Source organism: Oryza glaberrima, chromosome 5 (genome assembly GCF_000147395.1).
Source record: "Oryza glaberrima chromosome 5, OglaRS2, whole genome shotgun sequence".
Lineage (NCBI taxonomy): Eukaryota > Viridiplantae > Streptophyta > Magnoliopsida > Poales > Poaceae > Oryza > Oryza glaberrima.
The window spans coordinates 25,348,580-25,365,306 of record NC_068330.1 but is presented as its reverse complement, the minus strand read 5'-3'; the positions used below and the strand labels follow the sequence as shown (position 1 = coordinate 25,365,306).

The 16,727-nt window shown below is 43.2% G+C and overlaps 2 protein-coding genes and 1 pseudogene across 2 annotated transcripts; 1 reads left to right on the top strand and 2 right to left on the bottom strand.

Moving 5' to 3' along the window:
• Positions 1-1,012: 1,012 nt before the first annotated feature.
• On the bottom strand, positions 1,013-5,117 carry LOC127773713 (uncharacterized; annotated as a pseudogene).
• On the top strand, positions 4,817-9,123 carry LOC127773710 (polygalacturonase At1g48100-like). The gene is made up of 7 exons (XM_052299852.1): positions 4,817-5,447; positions 6,528-6,659; positions 7,085-7,267; positions 7,355-7,396; positions 7,489-7,696; positions 8,220-8,410; positions 8,497-9,123. Exons 1-7 carry the CDS (start codon positions 4,995-4,997, stop codon positions 8,890-8,892), a joined length of 1,605 nt encoding a protein of 534 aa, XP_052155812.1. The 5' UTR covers positions 4,817-4,994; the 3' UTR covers positions 8,893-9,123.
• A 1,006-nt stretch (positions 9,124-10,129) lies between these two features.
• On the bottom strand, positions 10,130-15,904 carry LOC127773711 (cinnamoyl-CoA reductase-like SNL6). Its single transcript, XM_052299853.1, has 5 exons — positions 15,502-15,904; positions 13,529-13,704; positions 11,010-11,213; positions 10,721-10,874; positions 10,130-10,617 (listed from the first exon to the last, which is right to left on the bottom strand). The coding sequence occupies exons 1-5, from the start codon at positions 15,758-15,760 to the stop codon at positions 10,271-10,273; spliced, it is 1,140 nt and encodes a 379-aa protein (XP_052155813.1). The 5' UTR covers positions 15,761-15,904; the 3' UTR covers positions 10,130-10,270.
• Between the last annotated feature and the right edge of the window lie 823 nt (positions 15,905-16,727).

Here is a 16,727-nt window from a genome sequence, read left to right as displayed (position 1 = left end):
AGCAATGTATGAAAATCAATACTTGCTCTAAGAGATAGAGAGAGGAGAGAAGAAAATTGTAGCCAACCTTATAACTAATCTATTACTATATATTTGGATTTAAGATGAGCTAATATTAGTAATTGAGCTCTACCATTATCCTTACTCTTAGAACAAGTTTAATAGTATATCTAACTACTAGCTCCAATTCATTTATAGCCAATCTAATAGCTCATTCATCTATAGTCAATTTAATAGCTCATTCATACAATAGTTACCTATAAGCATATACACATCATTAATATATGTTCCCACCTCTCATACACACACAACGTATTGGAGTCCGTGCTACAGCTGGCTATAAATCTGTAGCCCGCTTTACTTCTCTTTCTTCCCTTCTCTCCTCCACGTGTACTTACAGCTGACTTGTAGCATGCTATTTATACTCGTTCTACACCATTAATATATGATCACACCTCTCATACATACATAATGCATTGGAGTCTGTGCTGCAGCTGGCTACAAATCTGTAGCCTGCTTTACTTCTCTCTTCTTTCTTCTCTTCTCCACATATGCTTACAGCTTGACTTATAGCTTGTTATTGTACTCGCTCTTAGAGCAAGTTTAATAGTATAACCCACTACTACCTCCAATTCATCTATAGCCGATCTAATAGCCAATTAATACAATAGTTGCTTACTATACTATTTATATATGGTCCCACCTGTCATGCACACATTGCGTCTTTAAGTCCGTGCTGCAACTGGCTATAGATCTGTAGCCCGCTGCTCTTCTCTCTCGTCTTTTATCTTATTAAAATATGTTTGTAGCTGGCTAATAATCTGCTATTGTACCTGGTCTTAGAGGGATAACCATGATATACTTAGCACTTGCATCTCTTTGACGAAAATCCTGGCAGGCACAGAGGATCCCAGTGAGCTCTGCAAATCACCTTGAGAACTGAGACATGCTGATTCTCCCTTTCCTTGACCCTTGGTGGTGTCCGAGTGACCGATGTTTTCTGCATGCCAGCCAAGCTGCATTAGAGCAGGTACAATAACCAGCGATAGTACAGTCATCTCAGCAAAACTAATGAGCTGGAAGATAGAGAAGAAGAAAGGTGATAGGAACGGGCGACTATTTTGTCGCCAGCTCTACGTGAGCTCCAAAGTGAAAAGCCTGCAAGGTAGGAATTTTCAACTTTTAAAAATAGTCATGGGTCCACACGCAGTGACATGAATGCTATGAAAGATGCTTATCAGTTGGGTCCTACAGAAAAAAAATACTTCTTGAGAGCTGTGATGCACTGGATAATTTGCTCTCCATATTAACTGTTAGCTGATGTGGACCTGGATATTGCTGGCAACCGGCGATACTATTGAACCTGCTCTTACTGCCCAACACGCAGTAGCGATTTATCCACCAGTCATCCCACACCCAACCTCCTTCGCCACGTCAACATCATCTCCTAGGTGGCCAGAAGGCATTGGCCCACGTAGGCAGTACCCCACCCTAACAGTAATCGACTAGTACGTGCCAAAGGGAAGAGTACACACTACACAAGCCGTAGGTCCAGTACTCTTGTTGTATAGGAGTTCTACGTACTGGAGCAGAACTCTTGCTGTATAGGAGTACTGTACGTACGTAGAGTGTAGGGAAGCTCAACGTCCGAGGTAGCTCAGCTGTCGTGGTTTTTCATGCGAGAGTAGGTATAGAGAACCATAGATACGGTTGAGCTGGAGTAGTAAGGTCAGTAGGCCCTATATATGTTCTACTGGGTGGGGACCACCGTCAGTGTCTGCACATTCCCATTTGTTAAAATGCTGCTGCCCTGCCACCAACTTTGACCAAGAGCAGGTACCCAGGTGAACAAATTTGATCCAAAAATCTGTCCCACAAGGCCACAAGGCCGGAACATATCATGGCCTACCAGATAATACAGCCTGGCCCATGCAGGATTTGAGATGCGCCCGGCACCAACGTGCAAATCCAGCCCAAACAAAATAACGGCCCACTAATGCTTACCAACTTGGGAGGCAGCTGGCTGCTCGGCCAGTCGGCCGCATCTATCACGGGCACCAGCGAACTACTGCGGCGACATGCACCCGTGCGGCAGATTCGATGAATCGCCGGTGCAACTTGGCCGGAGTAAGCCAGAGACGAGCTTTGGCCGTGGCCCGTGCTGTGCCGGCTAATGCCGGCCGGCCGGCCGGCCTTGGACGTTGCTCTAGTGTACTCTTGCAGCGCATCAGCAAATTGTTGGCATATCCCAATCAAGACTCTGCTAGATTGCTACCCGTACTGACAACAAACTCGTGTTATCTCTAACTCGACCAGCAAATTGCAGATTGTAATGTACTCCCTCCGTCTCATTATAAGTGCAACCATAAGTTTCCGCGTCCAACTTTGATCGTTCGTCTTATTTAAATTTTTTTTATAATTAGTATTTTCGTTGTTATGAGATGATAAAACATGAATACTACTTTACTCGTGACTTATGTTTTTAATTTTTTTTAAAAAAATTTCAAATAAGACGGATGATCAAAGTTGGACGCGGAAAACCATGGTTGCACTTGTAATGGAACGGAGGTAGTAATAGACTACCGAAAATTCAGCGAGGGCGTTGCAATAATACGATGGTGGATTGGATGTGCGGCTGGTGTCTCATTCAATAATGTTCAGAAGGGGGAAGAGACAGACACTTACAGCGCAGGCGAATCGGGCCGATTTGGCAGGACGCAGCAGCCCGTGAACGCGAGAGACGAACAGCCACCAATCCTCTGCACGCATGTCTCAGGAGCCAACAAAAGCTAGGACACCTCCTCCTCTGTTGCCTGCCTGATGTGTTAATCCACTCAAGTCCAAACAATTCAGGTACAGAAGAAAACTTATGTAAGTTGAATGCAGATATGTTTATTGGTACGTAACTGCTGCTATTTTATGGGTGCTAGTAGTAGTTACTACTCATAGTTTAAGGGTTTGTTGCAACTGGTACAACTAACGCAGAGGACACAGCAGATTGGCTGTGATCTTACGATGACCATGTCAGCTCGAGTCCAGCTTTGGAAGGACTTGCTATAGATGTTAACGGTTTTGGCCTTGAATGGAAAAATGTGGCAGAAAGAAGTATTCATACCTTCCATCCCAAGCTGCTGACAGTAAGCTTGCTTAACAGCTCCTGTCCGGTGACGACTATCTTGGCCATATACATAATGGCGAAAACCTGAAGCATGACAATGTTACAAATGTTGTTTCCGTGTAAGCTAAATGCCACATTATCACATATGCAAGCTGCTAAGGCATTAAGCCTGTGTAAGTTTAATGGATCCATCCAATGTTAATCCATGGACAGTGGCATGTAGTGGCGCACGCTGCAGGAATTGCATGCTAGCAAACAATGCAACACGATGCAGGAGTGGCAAGCTAGCCAATAACGCAACATGTGTTTTTGGTGTATGCAGGGATATTTTTTTTCTGCAGATGACCTGCCACATTCGGCAGCACGAACACGCACGTACGCATCCACTTACTTGAGAGTTGAAGACGGCAAATGAGTGGTGCTGATGCGTGCCAGCACGCGCGGCCGGGTGGTTGCATGGATGAATGGATGATTGATTGGAGATTGGAGATTTAGCAGGGCGACGAGGATGGTACATACTAGAGAGGAGAGGTTGGTGGCTTTGTTTATGTTTGGGTGTAATGGCGTTGGGCAACTTGGGATGGGGGGGGGGGGGGGGGGCCCTTCTCCCTAGTCCGGTAGCGGCAGTTGGTCCGGCCACTCCTTCCCGTGACAAATCCCTGCAAGCATGTGAACGGCAATTGGTTAGCCATACAGTAGGAAACCAGTGATCCTGATGAAAACCCGAACTCTAATAAGCTTATAAATGCACATTACATTGTATGCTGAAAATCAGAAAATGGTCATGCCAAGTGTACCTTCCACTTGCCAAGAGGGATATGTTGGATCTTCTTAGCATGCTTCCCACATCCCATGACTCTTGGGGCCAGCCAGCCATCCATTCAAGTGTCTGCCCGCAATAATAAAAATTGAGGTTGCGCACAATGACGAACATGTAAAGCCACTCAAGCAGCAAAATTGTTCTATAAATTCTGTTAAAATAATATGGTTAAGAAAATTCCTCACAAAAAATATGGTTAAGAAAATTGTAAAAGAAAGTTACAACATAGTACATAGTATTACCTGCATTTGGGAGTTCCTGCGTGTAAAGGGCATGATTGGATTCAAAGCGAGGTCTATCATGAGGTGGATACCTGAACAGTAGTAGTTGTATTAATGAGACTCACGGGTTATTTCCTAGAGAAGAAGCATGCATGAAAAAAGACCCACATATAGGTAAATTCTTATGACTGGGAGTCTGGGACAAAATTGTGACAAGAATAGCCTGACAATGGTAAACAAACTGGTATATAAAGCATGTTATCAGTTTAATCACCTGGCTGCCTTATCATGCCCTACCCAAAGAATAAACTAGTGGCAAATGATTCCATGTAGGCACAAAGACATGCCACTTCCCTACCCCGTGAACCGTTAGTACATAAGTACAGATAAGCTGTCTTGTCTAGTTTTTCTGAACTATGGCAAGTGGGCAGGGCCAAGCCTTGAGGAATGAGGGCGTGTGATTACTCCAACCGATTCTCACAAAAAGAACACCATAAAGGAAACCACAAGGGATAAAACTGTGATGGTGATGCACAAAAGCAACAAACTACAAGTATACACCTTTAATTCTCCGTGCAGCTGCAAGAATGCAATTTATGCTTCTCAAGCATGCACGTGAGTTGGGGTCCCAAAGAAAAGCCCTCCTTTTATTCCGATTTCTCTGCTCCAGCCTTGAGGAAGCAAAGATGACAATGGAGCTCTCTATTTAAACCCCCTCTTTCCCTCCTCAAAGCCACAAACTCTATCCCTCTCCCTCACCCACCTATCTTCCTTCCAAACACGTACATACACTGTTCTCTCAGAACAAGAGAGATACAAAGTTACAAAAGCAAAGATGGGGCTTGGGATTAAAGGTCTCACCTTCCTGCTTCTCCTTGTCTTGCTTGTTCTGTGTTCCAATGTCAGTTTATCTGACGCAAGAAGTGGCAAGCACTGGAGGCAAAACAGAGCATCCTCCAGCACTCTGCTGCGAAGAAAAGGGAAAGGAAAGACCAACAATTCCCACAAGCAATATGGCAAAGGGAATCAGAATCCATACCAGCCAAGCCCGAGTACAAGCCCGAATGTGCCCGTCAACCCGAGCGAAAGACCTGTCCAGGGGAAAGGACATCCGGCTCCAACAATGCCACCACCAAGCAGTGGAAGTGGTCATACATTGCCATCTCCGCCACCGCCGCTGCCTCCATTGCTGCCGCCACCACAGCCACCAGCAGCCCAATCACAGAACACAGTCTTCAATGTGGTTGATTTTGGGGCCCGTGGAGATGGAGTTACAGATGATACGCAGGTAACTGCCGCACTGCTTCTCAAAGTGTTCTGCTTTCAACTTAAAAAATTGTGCCACCTGCATCATTCATTCTGGGTTAAGAGTTCCTCATTTGTTATTTAAAACATTAGGATATGCTTCAGTTTCTATTGTCAGTTACAATCAGCTAGCCATTCTTTAGGCTCAAGTGCAGAATGTATAATTCAGACTGCAATACCTGATAGCATGCTGCGTTTCCTGGAACTTCAAAGAAAGTTCTAAGTCCATTGGGATTGCTTCTCAATTGTGAAGAATTCATTCTTATAGCATAAGAATATGTTTATTTTGCCTTGGTAATACATTTCACATTAACATGCTGCAGTGATAAGATGGCCGAAATTCTATTTTAAAAAATTAAAAAGAGCTTAACAGGAACTTTGAAGCGTACCGGCCTTTGAAAATATTACACTATGTGTTACTCAGAGTAGGAATCTTGCATGAAAAACTGTATATGACACAACAAGCTTGATTTGAATTTTATGTTTATATTATTCTTTTCTCACATGATTGGGTGCAACCCTGAAAAGAAACATGTCTTTACAAATCCTACTCGATATTGCATTGATTTGGGGTTAAATTATTAAAAATTGGTATCATATAGATGAATGGTTGACAAGAGTACAAATTTCTGTGGTATCTGTTGGATTTCTTTACTGTACCAGAAATGTCATGGGCTAACAAATGCAATTTTCTGATTATCACAGAATACAACTATCCTTGAATTTAGTATAGAACTATATTGATTCCCATTGTCAGTTCATGCTGTGTCCAATTGTTATTGAAAAGAATCAAGAAAATCAACACTGAATTCAATTACTCCACGTTATCAGTTGAAAAATTATCCTAAAATTCAACCAGTAGCATAAGAATGTATTTTCTAAAATAAGAAAGGCTTCCTTTCTCCTCCTGGGAGTTACGTGCTGCAAAGATGTTCTAGCGATGACTAAAAGAAATAGCAGACTGCTGACTACACTTTATCTGAGCATATACTTGGGTTCATATTCAATCAGTGAAGTGTTCTTTCCAAACAAGGTTGAACTTAATTATCGTCTATGTATTCAGGCTTTTGAAGAAGCATGGGCAGCAGCATGCAAGGTGGAGGCATCTACAGTTCTTGTACCATCTGAACTTGAGTTTGTCGTTGGCCCAATCTCATTTTCTGGGCCTTACTGCAAACCAAACATTCTGTTCCAGGTAACTCTAATCCTTGTCCTAATGTGTATTCCGGCATATCATTGACAGGAATAAGTGTCTTCCGTTGCTTGAAATAAAACATATATACCAGAATACTTTATTCAACAAATGACATGGTTGTAGTATTTCACTCCTTACAATCTTGACTAATTCAATATATATATCAGTTTCAACTCAACTGAGATATTTACTTGGGAGTTTTCTGACTAAAAACTGCTGCTTTTTTTTCATTTTGGCCCAATATTATTATAGTGCCTGCAGTGTTTAATAACCATATTATAACCACCATCAGGAACTGAGTGTATCTTTGTTTGTCGAAAGATGTGAGCTCAAAAGGAATGTTTCTATAGTGTACCCATCCAGATTTTAGAACAAATTGAAGTAGTAGAGATGCTGTTATTAAATATCGTGTTTCCATTTTGCAGCTAGATGGAACTATTTTAGCTCAAACCAGTACAAGAGTGTGGGGTTCTGGTTTGCTTCAATGGCTTGAATTCACAAAACTTAGTGGAATATCAATTCAAGGAAGTGGTGTCATAAATGGTAGGGGGCAAGAATGGTGGACCTATTCAGATCCAAATGACGACGACAATGATGATGTTGATGCTGTAAGGCCTGATCATCTATAACAATCACACTTATAGCAAGTCAAAAGTAGACAAATTTAATTGCTTACCTTGAATGCTTTCCAACAGTACAATGTGGAGCTGGAGAAGATGCCACAGATTAAACCTACAGTAAGCAAAATTTGGTTGCATTTGTATACTTGAACATATTGGTAACTGCCTACTGGAACAAATTAAAACAGTGGTTACATACATTGATGCAGGCATTGAGGTTTTATGGTAGTTCCAATGTCACAGTAACTGGTATCACCATTGTTAACAGCTCACAGTGCCATCTCAAGTTTGATAGCTGTCAAGGAGTAATGGTTCATGACCTGACCATCTCATCGCCTGAGAACAGTCCCAACACTGATGGAATACACCTGCAAAATTCCAAACAAGTCAGCATTCACCACACTAACCTCGCTTGCGGTAATGCTCTCATTAACTCAATCAAAGCAGTAAGCCAGTATAGTTTCAAATGTGATATGTTAGATAGGAATATAGTGCTGCATTCTCGATTTATTTTTTTCAAAAAAAAAAGGTTTTGCCAAAATAAATTAAGAAGGTGCTGATTGATTTGATGGCAATAGCTGCAAACTTTCGCCCCCACCAAATTTTGATGGCACTAACCAGAAACGACAAGCATTGGGCTTCATAATATTGACAAAATTCCATTCCGATTTGGCTCCATAAATCATTTCTTGATAATTTGGCAATGTTTGGTCAAGCTGTTACCAAATTTTGGCAAGGCTTGGTGGGGAGAAATCGGCATCAAACAGAAACATACAAAGTCTACCAATTAATTACTTTAGGTAACATATAGAATAAATAAACTACATGCCAATTGATCTGTTCAGTGCTCACTTGTAGAAACCGACATGATTCAGGACTAAGGGAAAGCTAAAAACACTAGTACAAGTATCTGAAGTAATATTTGCTCTCTGTGATGCAGGCGATGATTGTGTTTCCATCCAGACAGGCTGCAGTGACATAAACATACATAATGTGAACTGTGGACCAGGGCATGGGATCAGCATTGGTGGTCTAGGAAGGTACAACACAAAAGCATGTGTATCCAATGTCACCGTAAGAGATGTCAACATGTTCAAAACAATGACTGGTGTCAGAATCAAAACTTGGCAGGTAAGCATAATCTGGTAGATGATGTGACTAGTCCAACAATGACCACCATATACACAGAGCTAAAAAACACTGACATTCCTATGCAGGGAGGTTCAGGGTTGGTTCAAGGCATAAGGTTCTCAAACATACAAGTGTCAGAAGTTCAAACACCTATCATAATAGACCAATTTTACTGTGACAGAACAACTTGCAGAAACCAAACATCAGCAGTGGCGGTTTCAGGTGTTCAGTACGAGAATATCAGGGGGACCTTCACAATCAAGCCTGCCCATTTTGCATGCAGTGATAGCTCGCCTTGTTCAGAGATCACTCTTACTGGAATACAGCTCAAACCCCTCATAGTACCACAGTATCACCTGTACAACCCATTCTGCTGGCAAGCCTTTGGAGAGTTGTCCACCCCCACCATCCCTCCCATATCCTGCTTGCAGATCGGCAAACCATCTGGGAACAACGTGATGTCAGATTATGATCTATGTTGAAACTCTCTGAATGAGTGGAAATGCTGTGATCCAGGAAATACTATACTCCTGGTCCTCATTGGTTAGGGTGGTCGTCGTGATTCTTCCGACCCCCTTTCTGCACAATCATCGTGTGGTGTATATATATACAGTTTATGCAAGGATAGTATATGGTTATCAGGACATGTACCAGCTTCCCTCTTGAAGTGAAATGTAGGAATTTGATAATGCAAGGGATAGTGTTCATGCATTGTTCTAGATGCATCATGCATACATACGAGGTAGTACTAGTCACTCTGCTATCAATTTCGGTAATGAAATGGGACCATTCCTCTCTTTCTCAAAAAAAAGAAGTACTATTAAGATGGATGAAACAGAATCATTATCATGTTCATCGCAGTAGGTAGATAAAATAACAGAAACGAAATAATAAAATATACTACTTCACTAATCAGAATTTCAGACATTGCTATAGGTGGGGGATCAATCGAATCCCTAACCCCTTTGATTTGACTAAGGGGAAATCGGGGATCCCCTCCATTCTAGCAACACAGTAGTAGAAACAGCCACAAGGCGAATATAGGGTAGAATCATTGGAGCGGGGGAGGAGGCAAACCGGCTGCGAAGTCATTGTCGCCGGAGTAGCAGAAGCCCGTGCGGAACAGGGACGGAGCATTGGAGCCGCCGCGGGAGGCGGAGTCCTCAAGTAGATGGCAATGGCGGAGGCGCGATCGACCCCAGGCTCCCAGCCACTGCCCCGCTCCGCTCCACGCCTTGCGCTACGGCCGCTGTCCGGCCAAAATCTCCGCCGTCGTCGCCACGACCGCCGCCGAAGGAGTGGCGCCCGTGAGCCGCTCGACCAAATGCGCCAACGCGCGCGGAGGAAGGAGACGGTCTCGGTTTTGCAGCGACCTAACTCGGCCCATGAGGCCACGATTTCTCGAATTCTACTGGGCCGTCACGAAAGGGCGTTTTCGGCCCAAATCGGACGTATCTCCACTCTGCCAATTCTTCAAGGCCCAAGACGAACTGAACCACTAGACCATTGATTTTGAGAGTATTCCATCCAAATACACTTGGTCAAAATCATTTGACAAAATTTTGGCCTTATCTCCGATCTTCGGATTCTTTCTTGGCTTTTTCTACGAGACGTGACGAACAAAATTTTGGTTTGGCTCGTTGGAGTCATCGACTTTGGATGGTCTGCAGATCGCTGTCTTTCTCCGCAATCTTCCGGCCGCACTGTGGCGTTTGCTCATCGCTCTTCTACTACTTCTAATTTCTATCCAAATTCATGTTTTGTACTGTACAAGTTCTATCTAGCTAGGTTTATTAACGCACCAAAATTCTGTACAAGATGAATCGCAACACCCACGAACTCGACGCTTTCATTTAATTTTTAGTCGTACGAGGCGGGGTAGTAGACGTCATAGGTGCACCTCCTCCGCGAGGACACCAGCCTCGCCAGCTTCCCGTTGCAGAGCGCGAACCGCCCGTCGCCGTCGACGTCGCCGTCGTCGGAGTAGCCGGGCCGCGAGGCAGCTGCCACGCCGGTGATCGGGAGGCCGAGCTGCCGCTGCAGCTCGGCGAACTCCTCGCCGCGCCGGACGACGTGGTCGTAGCAGATGTACCGGCCGCCGGCCGCGCCGCCGCCGCTCATCGCCTCGTAGACGCGGACGTGCGCCTCGGCCACCCTCTCCACGTCCGCCGTCGCAAGCAGGCCCTCCGCCAGCATCGCGTGCGCTCCTGCACCGAACAGTTCGCCGCCGCGCGCCGCCGTCCGTCAGAGCTTAGCTCCGGTCGATCGGATTGATTCAGAGAGTAGTATAGTTCGCCGAGATCGACTGACCTTTGAGGTAGGCGATGGACGGAGTGGAGTTTCGCCGGCGGAATCCTGGGCCGGTGACCAGCGCCGGGCAAATCGTCACGAGCTTCAGGTCTCTGCCCCGTGCTGCCCTCCACGCCGCCTTCTCCGCCATCGTCTTCCCGAGCGCAAACCACAGCTGAAAATGTTCGTCATGACCCAGCCATTAGAAATTCAGAATGCTTGCTTCGATTCCTAGCTGTTCTTATGTTCTTTTAAATTTAAACGCAGCAATATTGATTTGAGAATTCGAGATTGGTTTGTCCTCTCTCACCTTGTTATCGCGGCAGAAGCTCTCGTCGCTCCAACAGCTCTCGTCGATGATGGCGGGGAAGCGACGACGGTGATGAGGGTAGCTTTGCCTCCACACGCATGCCAGTAGCGATGAGGTGAACACACACTTCCTCACTGACTCTGTCCTGACACAGGCTTCAACAACCTGCTCGGCCGCTCTGGCTTCCAGAATCGCCATGTGTTTCTGTTGAAATTGGTGTGGACAAGTTAGGAAAGCAAAGGCATTTCAATTCGGTGCTCATTTTCTTTTATCACACAAACTTGAAATTGCAAGAGTTCTTTCTGTGAAGCTGGCCAAGACCATTCGGTTTTCAGCGTTCCAGGCTTTGAATATAGATTACAACAAACTTAAAGAACCCATTACAACTTGCCCAAAAAAATATATATTTGAAGAAACTTAACTACTACTACTACAACATGTATGTTGACATGAGTGGACCATAGAGGAATCAGTGGATCACGTCAATAAGCAAGTGCACTGAAACCATTAGATGCCCAATCAGTTTCGGATTCTTTGGTTGGCTCATCTGGTGGTAAGGCTATGGCAATGCCCCATGCTCACTAAAACGGGATTTTGACTGCCCAACTAACAATTAATCATGGCATGCAACATACTCACTCCGTCTCAAAATAAACCAACCTCTATGGATATGTCATATCCCATGCGAAGTTGGTTTATCTTGGGATGGAGGGAGTATAATTTTTAAATTACTTCTGTGACAGATAATAAAACTGGAAAGTCTAGCAAGCATATTCTAATAAAAATCTAGCAAAGCAATTGTTCTAGAACCACAGCTGCCTCTTAAGTCCTCATAATGAGCTATCGTAAAATAAAGGCAAAAGTATATCTGATATATGAAAAGGTTAGTTTTTTTTTTATCTAGTATGATTAGCTTTGCAAACAGGAGGAATAGTGAAACATGCGGTTGCAAAAATAGTATGGATTTTGCAGGGAATGTCAAAAGGAACAAGGCAATAGACCACCCAACCATTTGATTTGTTCAGGTCATTCTTGAGTCTTGACCAAAAAGTCTGACAAGTGCGCTGTTAGTTACTACAACTGAGAAAAGAGAGAAGCGATGAACAAACATTCGTACTGTTCGTCAAGTGGCTGAGCTTTCAACTGCAACCGAGATAGTAATGGGCTGCCTTTCATATCTTCGAAACATATGCATCACAGGATGAATGTTATAGGCTGCAGGTGCAAATCACACTGTATATACGGTATGATAGACCTAAAAGATGTCAAGCGTAAGGATGGACTCAGGACTCCTATAACACTTCGATTGCCTATGTAGTGGGTACAACTGTACAAGTGTTGTTGAGTTTAATCTCTTTGCTGTTCCTGACTGACGTCTGAATTTCCTTTCAATATCCGTAGGGATTGTGTCAATGTCATTGTGCTGTTTCTCCCTATTGTGTTGATTGTGCAGACAATACTCTGATGCCCTAAGGGAGTCACTCTTTTTTTTTCTTGTATGTTATTTATCTGTAAGCTGGATTTTCCCCCTTTATTAGAAAAAAACTAAAAGATGTTTCCCTGTATATGCTGAGTAGAACCAATAAACCAAACACCATATCTATGATTAGAATCTAGATGAACCTAAAGTACATGGCAACATCATATATGATATAATAAAGATTACGTGGTACCACTCTCAGTCAATTTGTTTGTTGAAGTTTCAAACACTGGTCCACGCTTAAAAGCATTATGCTACTTATTTATGGGTTTATATTTGGTGCTATACCTACCACCTAGTCCGAGGCACTGTTTATTCGTGTAGCCCTAAAGAGCAACACCTAGTTGGATCATCGCATCTAATTACAAATTTTAAGTTCTATAAAACTCTCTGTATACTTTTGTATTGTGTTAGTGGGACATATAGACCAGTAATGAGTAATGACTTTTCTCTGGTTTTTGATATTTCAGCATGGTAAGTTGATAATGTTTTCGCCCCACAAAAAAGTTGATATTTTTTCCAAAAGATCAGTCAGTTGCCTTGGCTAACAGATACTTTTGTTTCTGACTTGGTTCTTATCATCCTTAAGTTAAAGATATTCAAGTCTTGCCCATTAACGGAGAAGAAATGATTGGTCAATTCATAATGTCAATAGCCAACAATAATTTCAGCAGTTATATAGCACTACTGCTCTAGAACACATGGCCTACCTTTGATTTGTGTATTTACCAGCATAAAGTGTACTCTAACTATAAATGCATTTAATTAAAAACTATATCCTACTAGTCTAATAGGATTGTGATTTGTGATGCTGTGTGTTAGCCTGATTCATGAGGTATGACATCTACCTATCCCATATTGTGCACTCTTATATTCATAGAGAATAGAGACAAGATGCTTGTGGATGTGGCTCATACATTTTAATATGTAGGAGAGATGACACTATCAAGATTGCATACTTGTTCCACAGATGAACCAAATAAGCAGGGGAACTTATCTGACATATTGTATGAACGCTAACACAGGTCAAGCAACTCACCGTGTAGCCAGAGATGCCCCCTGGATCAATGAGGGATGATGTGTGGAAGACACCAACACAACCATTGAATGCTTGGTTCAAGCTCTCTGGGTCCATTACATTTGCCATCACGGTCCAGACACCGTCCCTGCCGTTCTCACCAAACATCTCCATCTCTCGCAGCTTGTCCAGATCCTCTGCCATAGAAAAGAAAAGTTTCAGAAGATAGCTTCAAAGAAAAAAAAAATTCAGAAGAATTCACTTCAGTTTACCATTAATTACAATCTAACTTAGTGCCCACGGTTTCTCATCCTCATTCATTGGCATGGTACACGTTTTGAACTGACAACAGCTATGGGACAAGAAGGGGTGCATCAGCAGTCCTTTTGGTGTCAGATTAATCATCCAAACAATCCATTTGAGAAGGTTGTAAGATGAGGTGAACCTATCAGCATACTGATAAAGAAGAGAGGACCTTATCCTTGTGCTAATGCAATCCCCAGGTTCCCACTGTCCAAAACAAAAAGGTTCATAGTTGTCAAAGGAGATTGTAACCTGTGTGCCTTGTAAGTTATTACAAGGTAAAGTAGGCTGTAAACACCACTAGAAACAAATACATTTGTGTGCTGCTGTGGAAATTGCAGTTTATTTGTGCTGTTTTGTTTTGACAAGTTTGCTTCTGCTCTATTCGCCGACCAAATTACCCTATGTCACACACAAGTGGAGTGAGCGAGCAGGGGAGAAAAATGTCACATCTCCTTTAATACGCATGACTTAGTAGGTCCTTGTTTTCCAAAGGGAGTGACTTGGCTGGTTAGATTGTGAAAGATACATTACTGAAGGTGATATATGGCGATACGTTGCGGACCATTTTTGATGCAACATGCTACCAATCCTAATATTTTTTACATCATAAAGAGGACTGGAGATACCAAACATCATGCGTGGAACCTCCAAGTACCAGAAGTGGCTAGACAGACAAAATGAATTGAGATCAACTACTGTCATATGCTCTCCATACTGCAAAGAACGAAGTTGATTATCTTAATGGGCAAAAGTTCCCATTCCAAATTAAGTAGCAAAACGGTTCAGTCACTCACATAAAAATAACAACAACAAAAATTGGAGACCGAAGCAATTTCATTCACTCCCTTGGACTTTTTGCCAAAATAGCAAAATGGTTCAGTCACTCAAAAAATTTTCCAGGAATTGGAACAAAAATTGGACTTGTTGCCAAAATAGCAAAAATTGCTTCAGTCACTAAAAAATTCACTGAAAATGGTTCCAACAAAAAAGTGCCAAAATGGCAAAATGGTTCAGTCACTCAAAAAATTTTCTCTCCCTCGACTCGTAAAAAAAGGAATAGCAAAAAGAGAACGGAACTTTGGTGCGTGCATTCAAAGTGCAACACGCTCATCGCGTGAGGTTCACCACAGCACAACGCACCAAGCATGAACCGAAGCATGCGGAAACAAAATACGATTTGAGCAAAAAAAGACAAAGGTTTACCAACTAAAACAAGGGGTGCAAAGGGGTTAGAGACAATGACTTAATGCATAAATGATCCAAAATGAATATACTAACTAATCTAAGTTTCGTTTATTAGTGCAATTTGGTAGTGGTACTTTGCATACTATAAAATTTGAAAATCGGATTGGTACAAGTTTGGACTAAATTACTGGATATCTTCTGCCCGACAAGGGATTAGTAATAAAATTGAACTTGTTTTCTCTGGCTAAAATTGAAGACGTACGTGAATCGAACTGCATTGCATTTTGCAGGCATTAAAAATAAGCAGTCGATTTTGCCGGTGTACCAAAACAGATTTCACAAACAGAGACTGGTACCAACTCCCGGGTGGCATGATCCGATGTCAAATCAAATGCGAAGCAAACACCATCCAACTCATCGGCAATAATTCCCCATTCGACGAACACGCAACTGCTGCTGCTGCTAAGGGCGGGGTGGGGCGGGCCAGACAAGCGATGACTAACCTTGCGTCTCGAGGGCGAGCCTGACGGCGTAGCCGTGCCGGAGGAGGCGGTCGACGACGGCGAGCCCCACGAACGATATCCCGCCGGTGACGCACACGGTGCGGGCCTCGGGCGCCGCGCCCTCCTCCGCCCCGGCCTCCCGCTTCGCCGCGGCCCCCGACCTCCACGCGCCGTGGCGGCCGAGCGGCGCGAGCGCTAGCGCGGCGCGCATCTCCTCCACCTCCGCCTCCATGCTGTGCGTGCTCCGCAGCACCCCCATGCCCGCCTCCCCCTCGCGCTAATGCCACTCCAATCTCTCTCTCTCTCCTCTTCCTCTTCCTCTTCCTTGTTTAATCGAATCGTCGACTCTGGCTTGGCGTCTCCGCTTTGATACAGCAATAGATACGAGGGTGGTTTTGCGTGTGTGATGGGTGGGTGAGGGGTTGCGTTTAAGGGAGACGTGGATATATACCATGGAGGGTGGCTACTATGGATTTCAGCTCGGCTCGGCTCGGCTGGACTCGCAAGTCTTTTTTCTTTTAAAAAAGGAAAGTCAATTTTTCACAAAACTTTATATCTTATGATCTAAGTTAAAATTAAATATAGACACTTTGAAACTTAGCATTTAATTAACTATAGTTTTAGGAAATTTTATAAAACTATATTATCAACGAACGGGTCCACCGCAAAATGATATGGATATTTCACCTAGAATGTAGACACAGGAGCTTTATCCTAAGTGAAATATTCATCATTTCATGCCTGCATCCTAAATATATATAGGGAAAGAACCACGTCATCTAATGGGTGGATCCATTTGTTAATAATGTAGTTTTGTGAAATTTTAGTACCAAAATATAGTTAAATGCTAAGTATTAAAATATATGACGTTATACAACTTTAACCATAAACCATATAGTTTTATAAAATTTACTCTTCTTTTACCTACCCGGCCTGTTTGTGAAAGGCAAATCCTTCGAGAAGGTGCGTAAATGCATAAACTAGGGTACTCCATTACAACAAGTACAAAGGACGGAAAGGAGTTAATTAAGAAAGCAGGTGAGAGACAGAAAAACATCCTGAGAAAAGCTACAGGTCGTACCATACTACCATCCAAGATGTTTCTTCCAGAGGTTTGCTTGATGGTTAATCTTTACACATGCTTAGGAGCCAAAGAAATAGTGGAGTTGTTAGGAATAACCTTTAAGAGCCTTTTCTTGAACAGTTGAATATGTAATAGGAGCGTT

Excerpts from the sequence above, each read along its gene's own strand:
- LOC127773710 (XM_052299852.1), top strand. The coding sequence starts at position 4,995 with ATGGGGCTTGGGATTAAAGGTCTCACCTTCCTGCTTCTCCTTGTCTTG. Across the intron at positions 7,268-7,354 it reads ACAATGATGATGTTGATGCT|TACAATGTGGAGCTGGAGAA; the intron begins GTAAGGCCTGAT and ends GCTTTCCAACAG. Across the intron at positions 7,697-8,219 it reads CCACACTAACCTCGCTTGCG|GCGATGATTGTGTTTCCATC; the intron begins GTAATGCTCTCA and ends TCTGTGATGCAG.
- LOC127773711 (XM_052299853.1), bottom strand. The coding sequence starts at position 15,760 with ATGGGGGTGCTGCGGAGCACGCACAGCATGGAGGCGGAGGTGGAGGAG. Across the intron at positions 13,705-15,501 it reads GCTCGCCCTCGAGACGCAAG|AGGATCTGGACAAGCTGCGA; the intron begins GTTAGTCATCGC and ends TTTCTATGGCAG. Across the intron at positions 11,214-13,528 it reads GGGGCATCTCTGGCTACACG|AAACACATGGCGATTCTGGA; the intron begins GTGAGTTGCTTG and ends CAATTTCAACAG.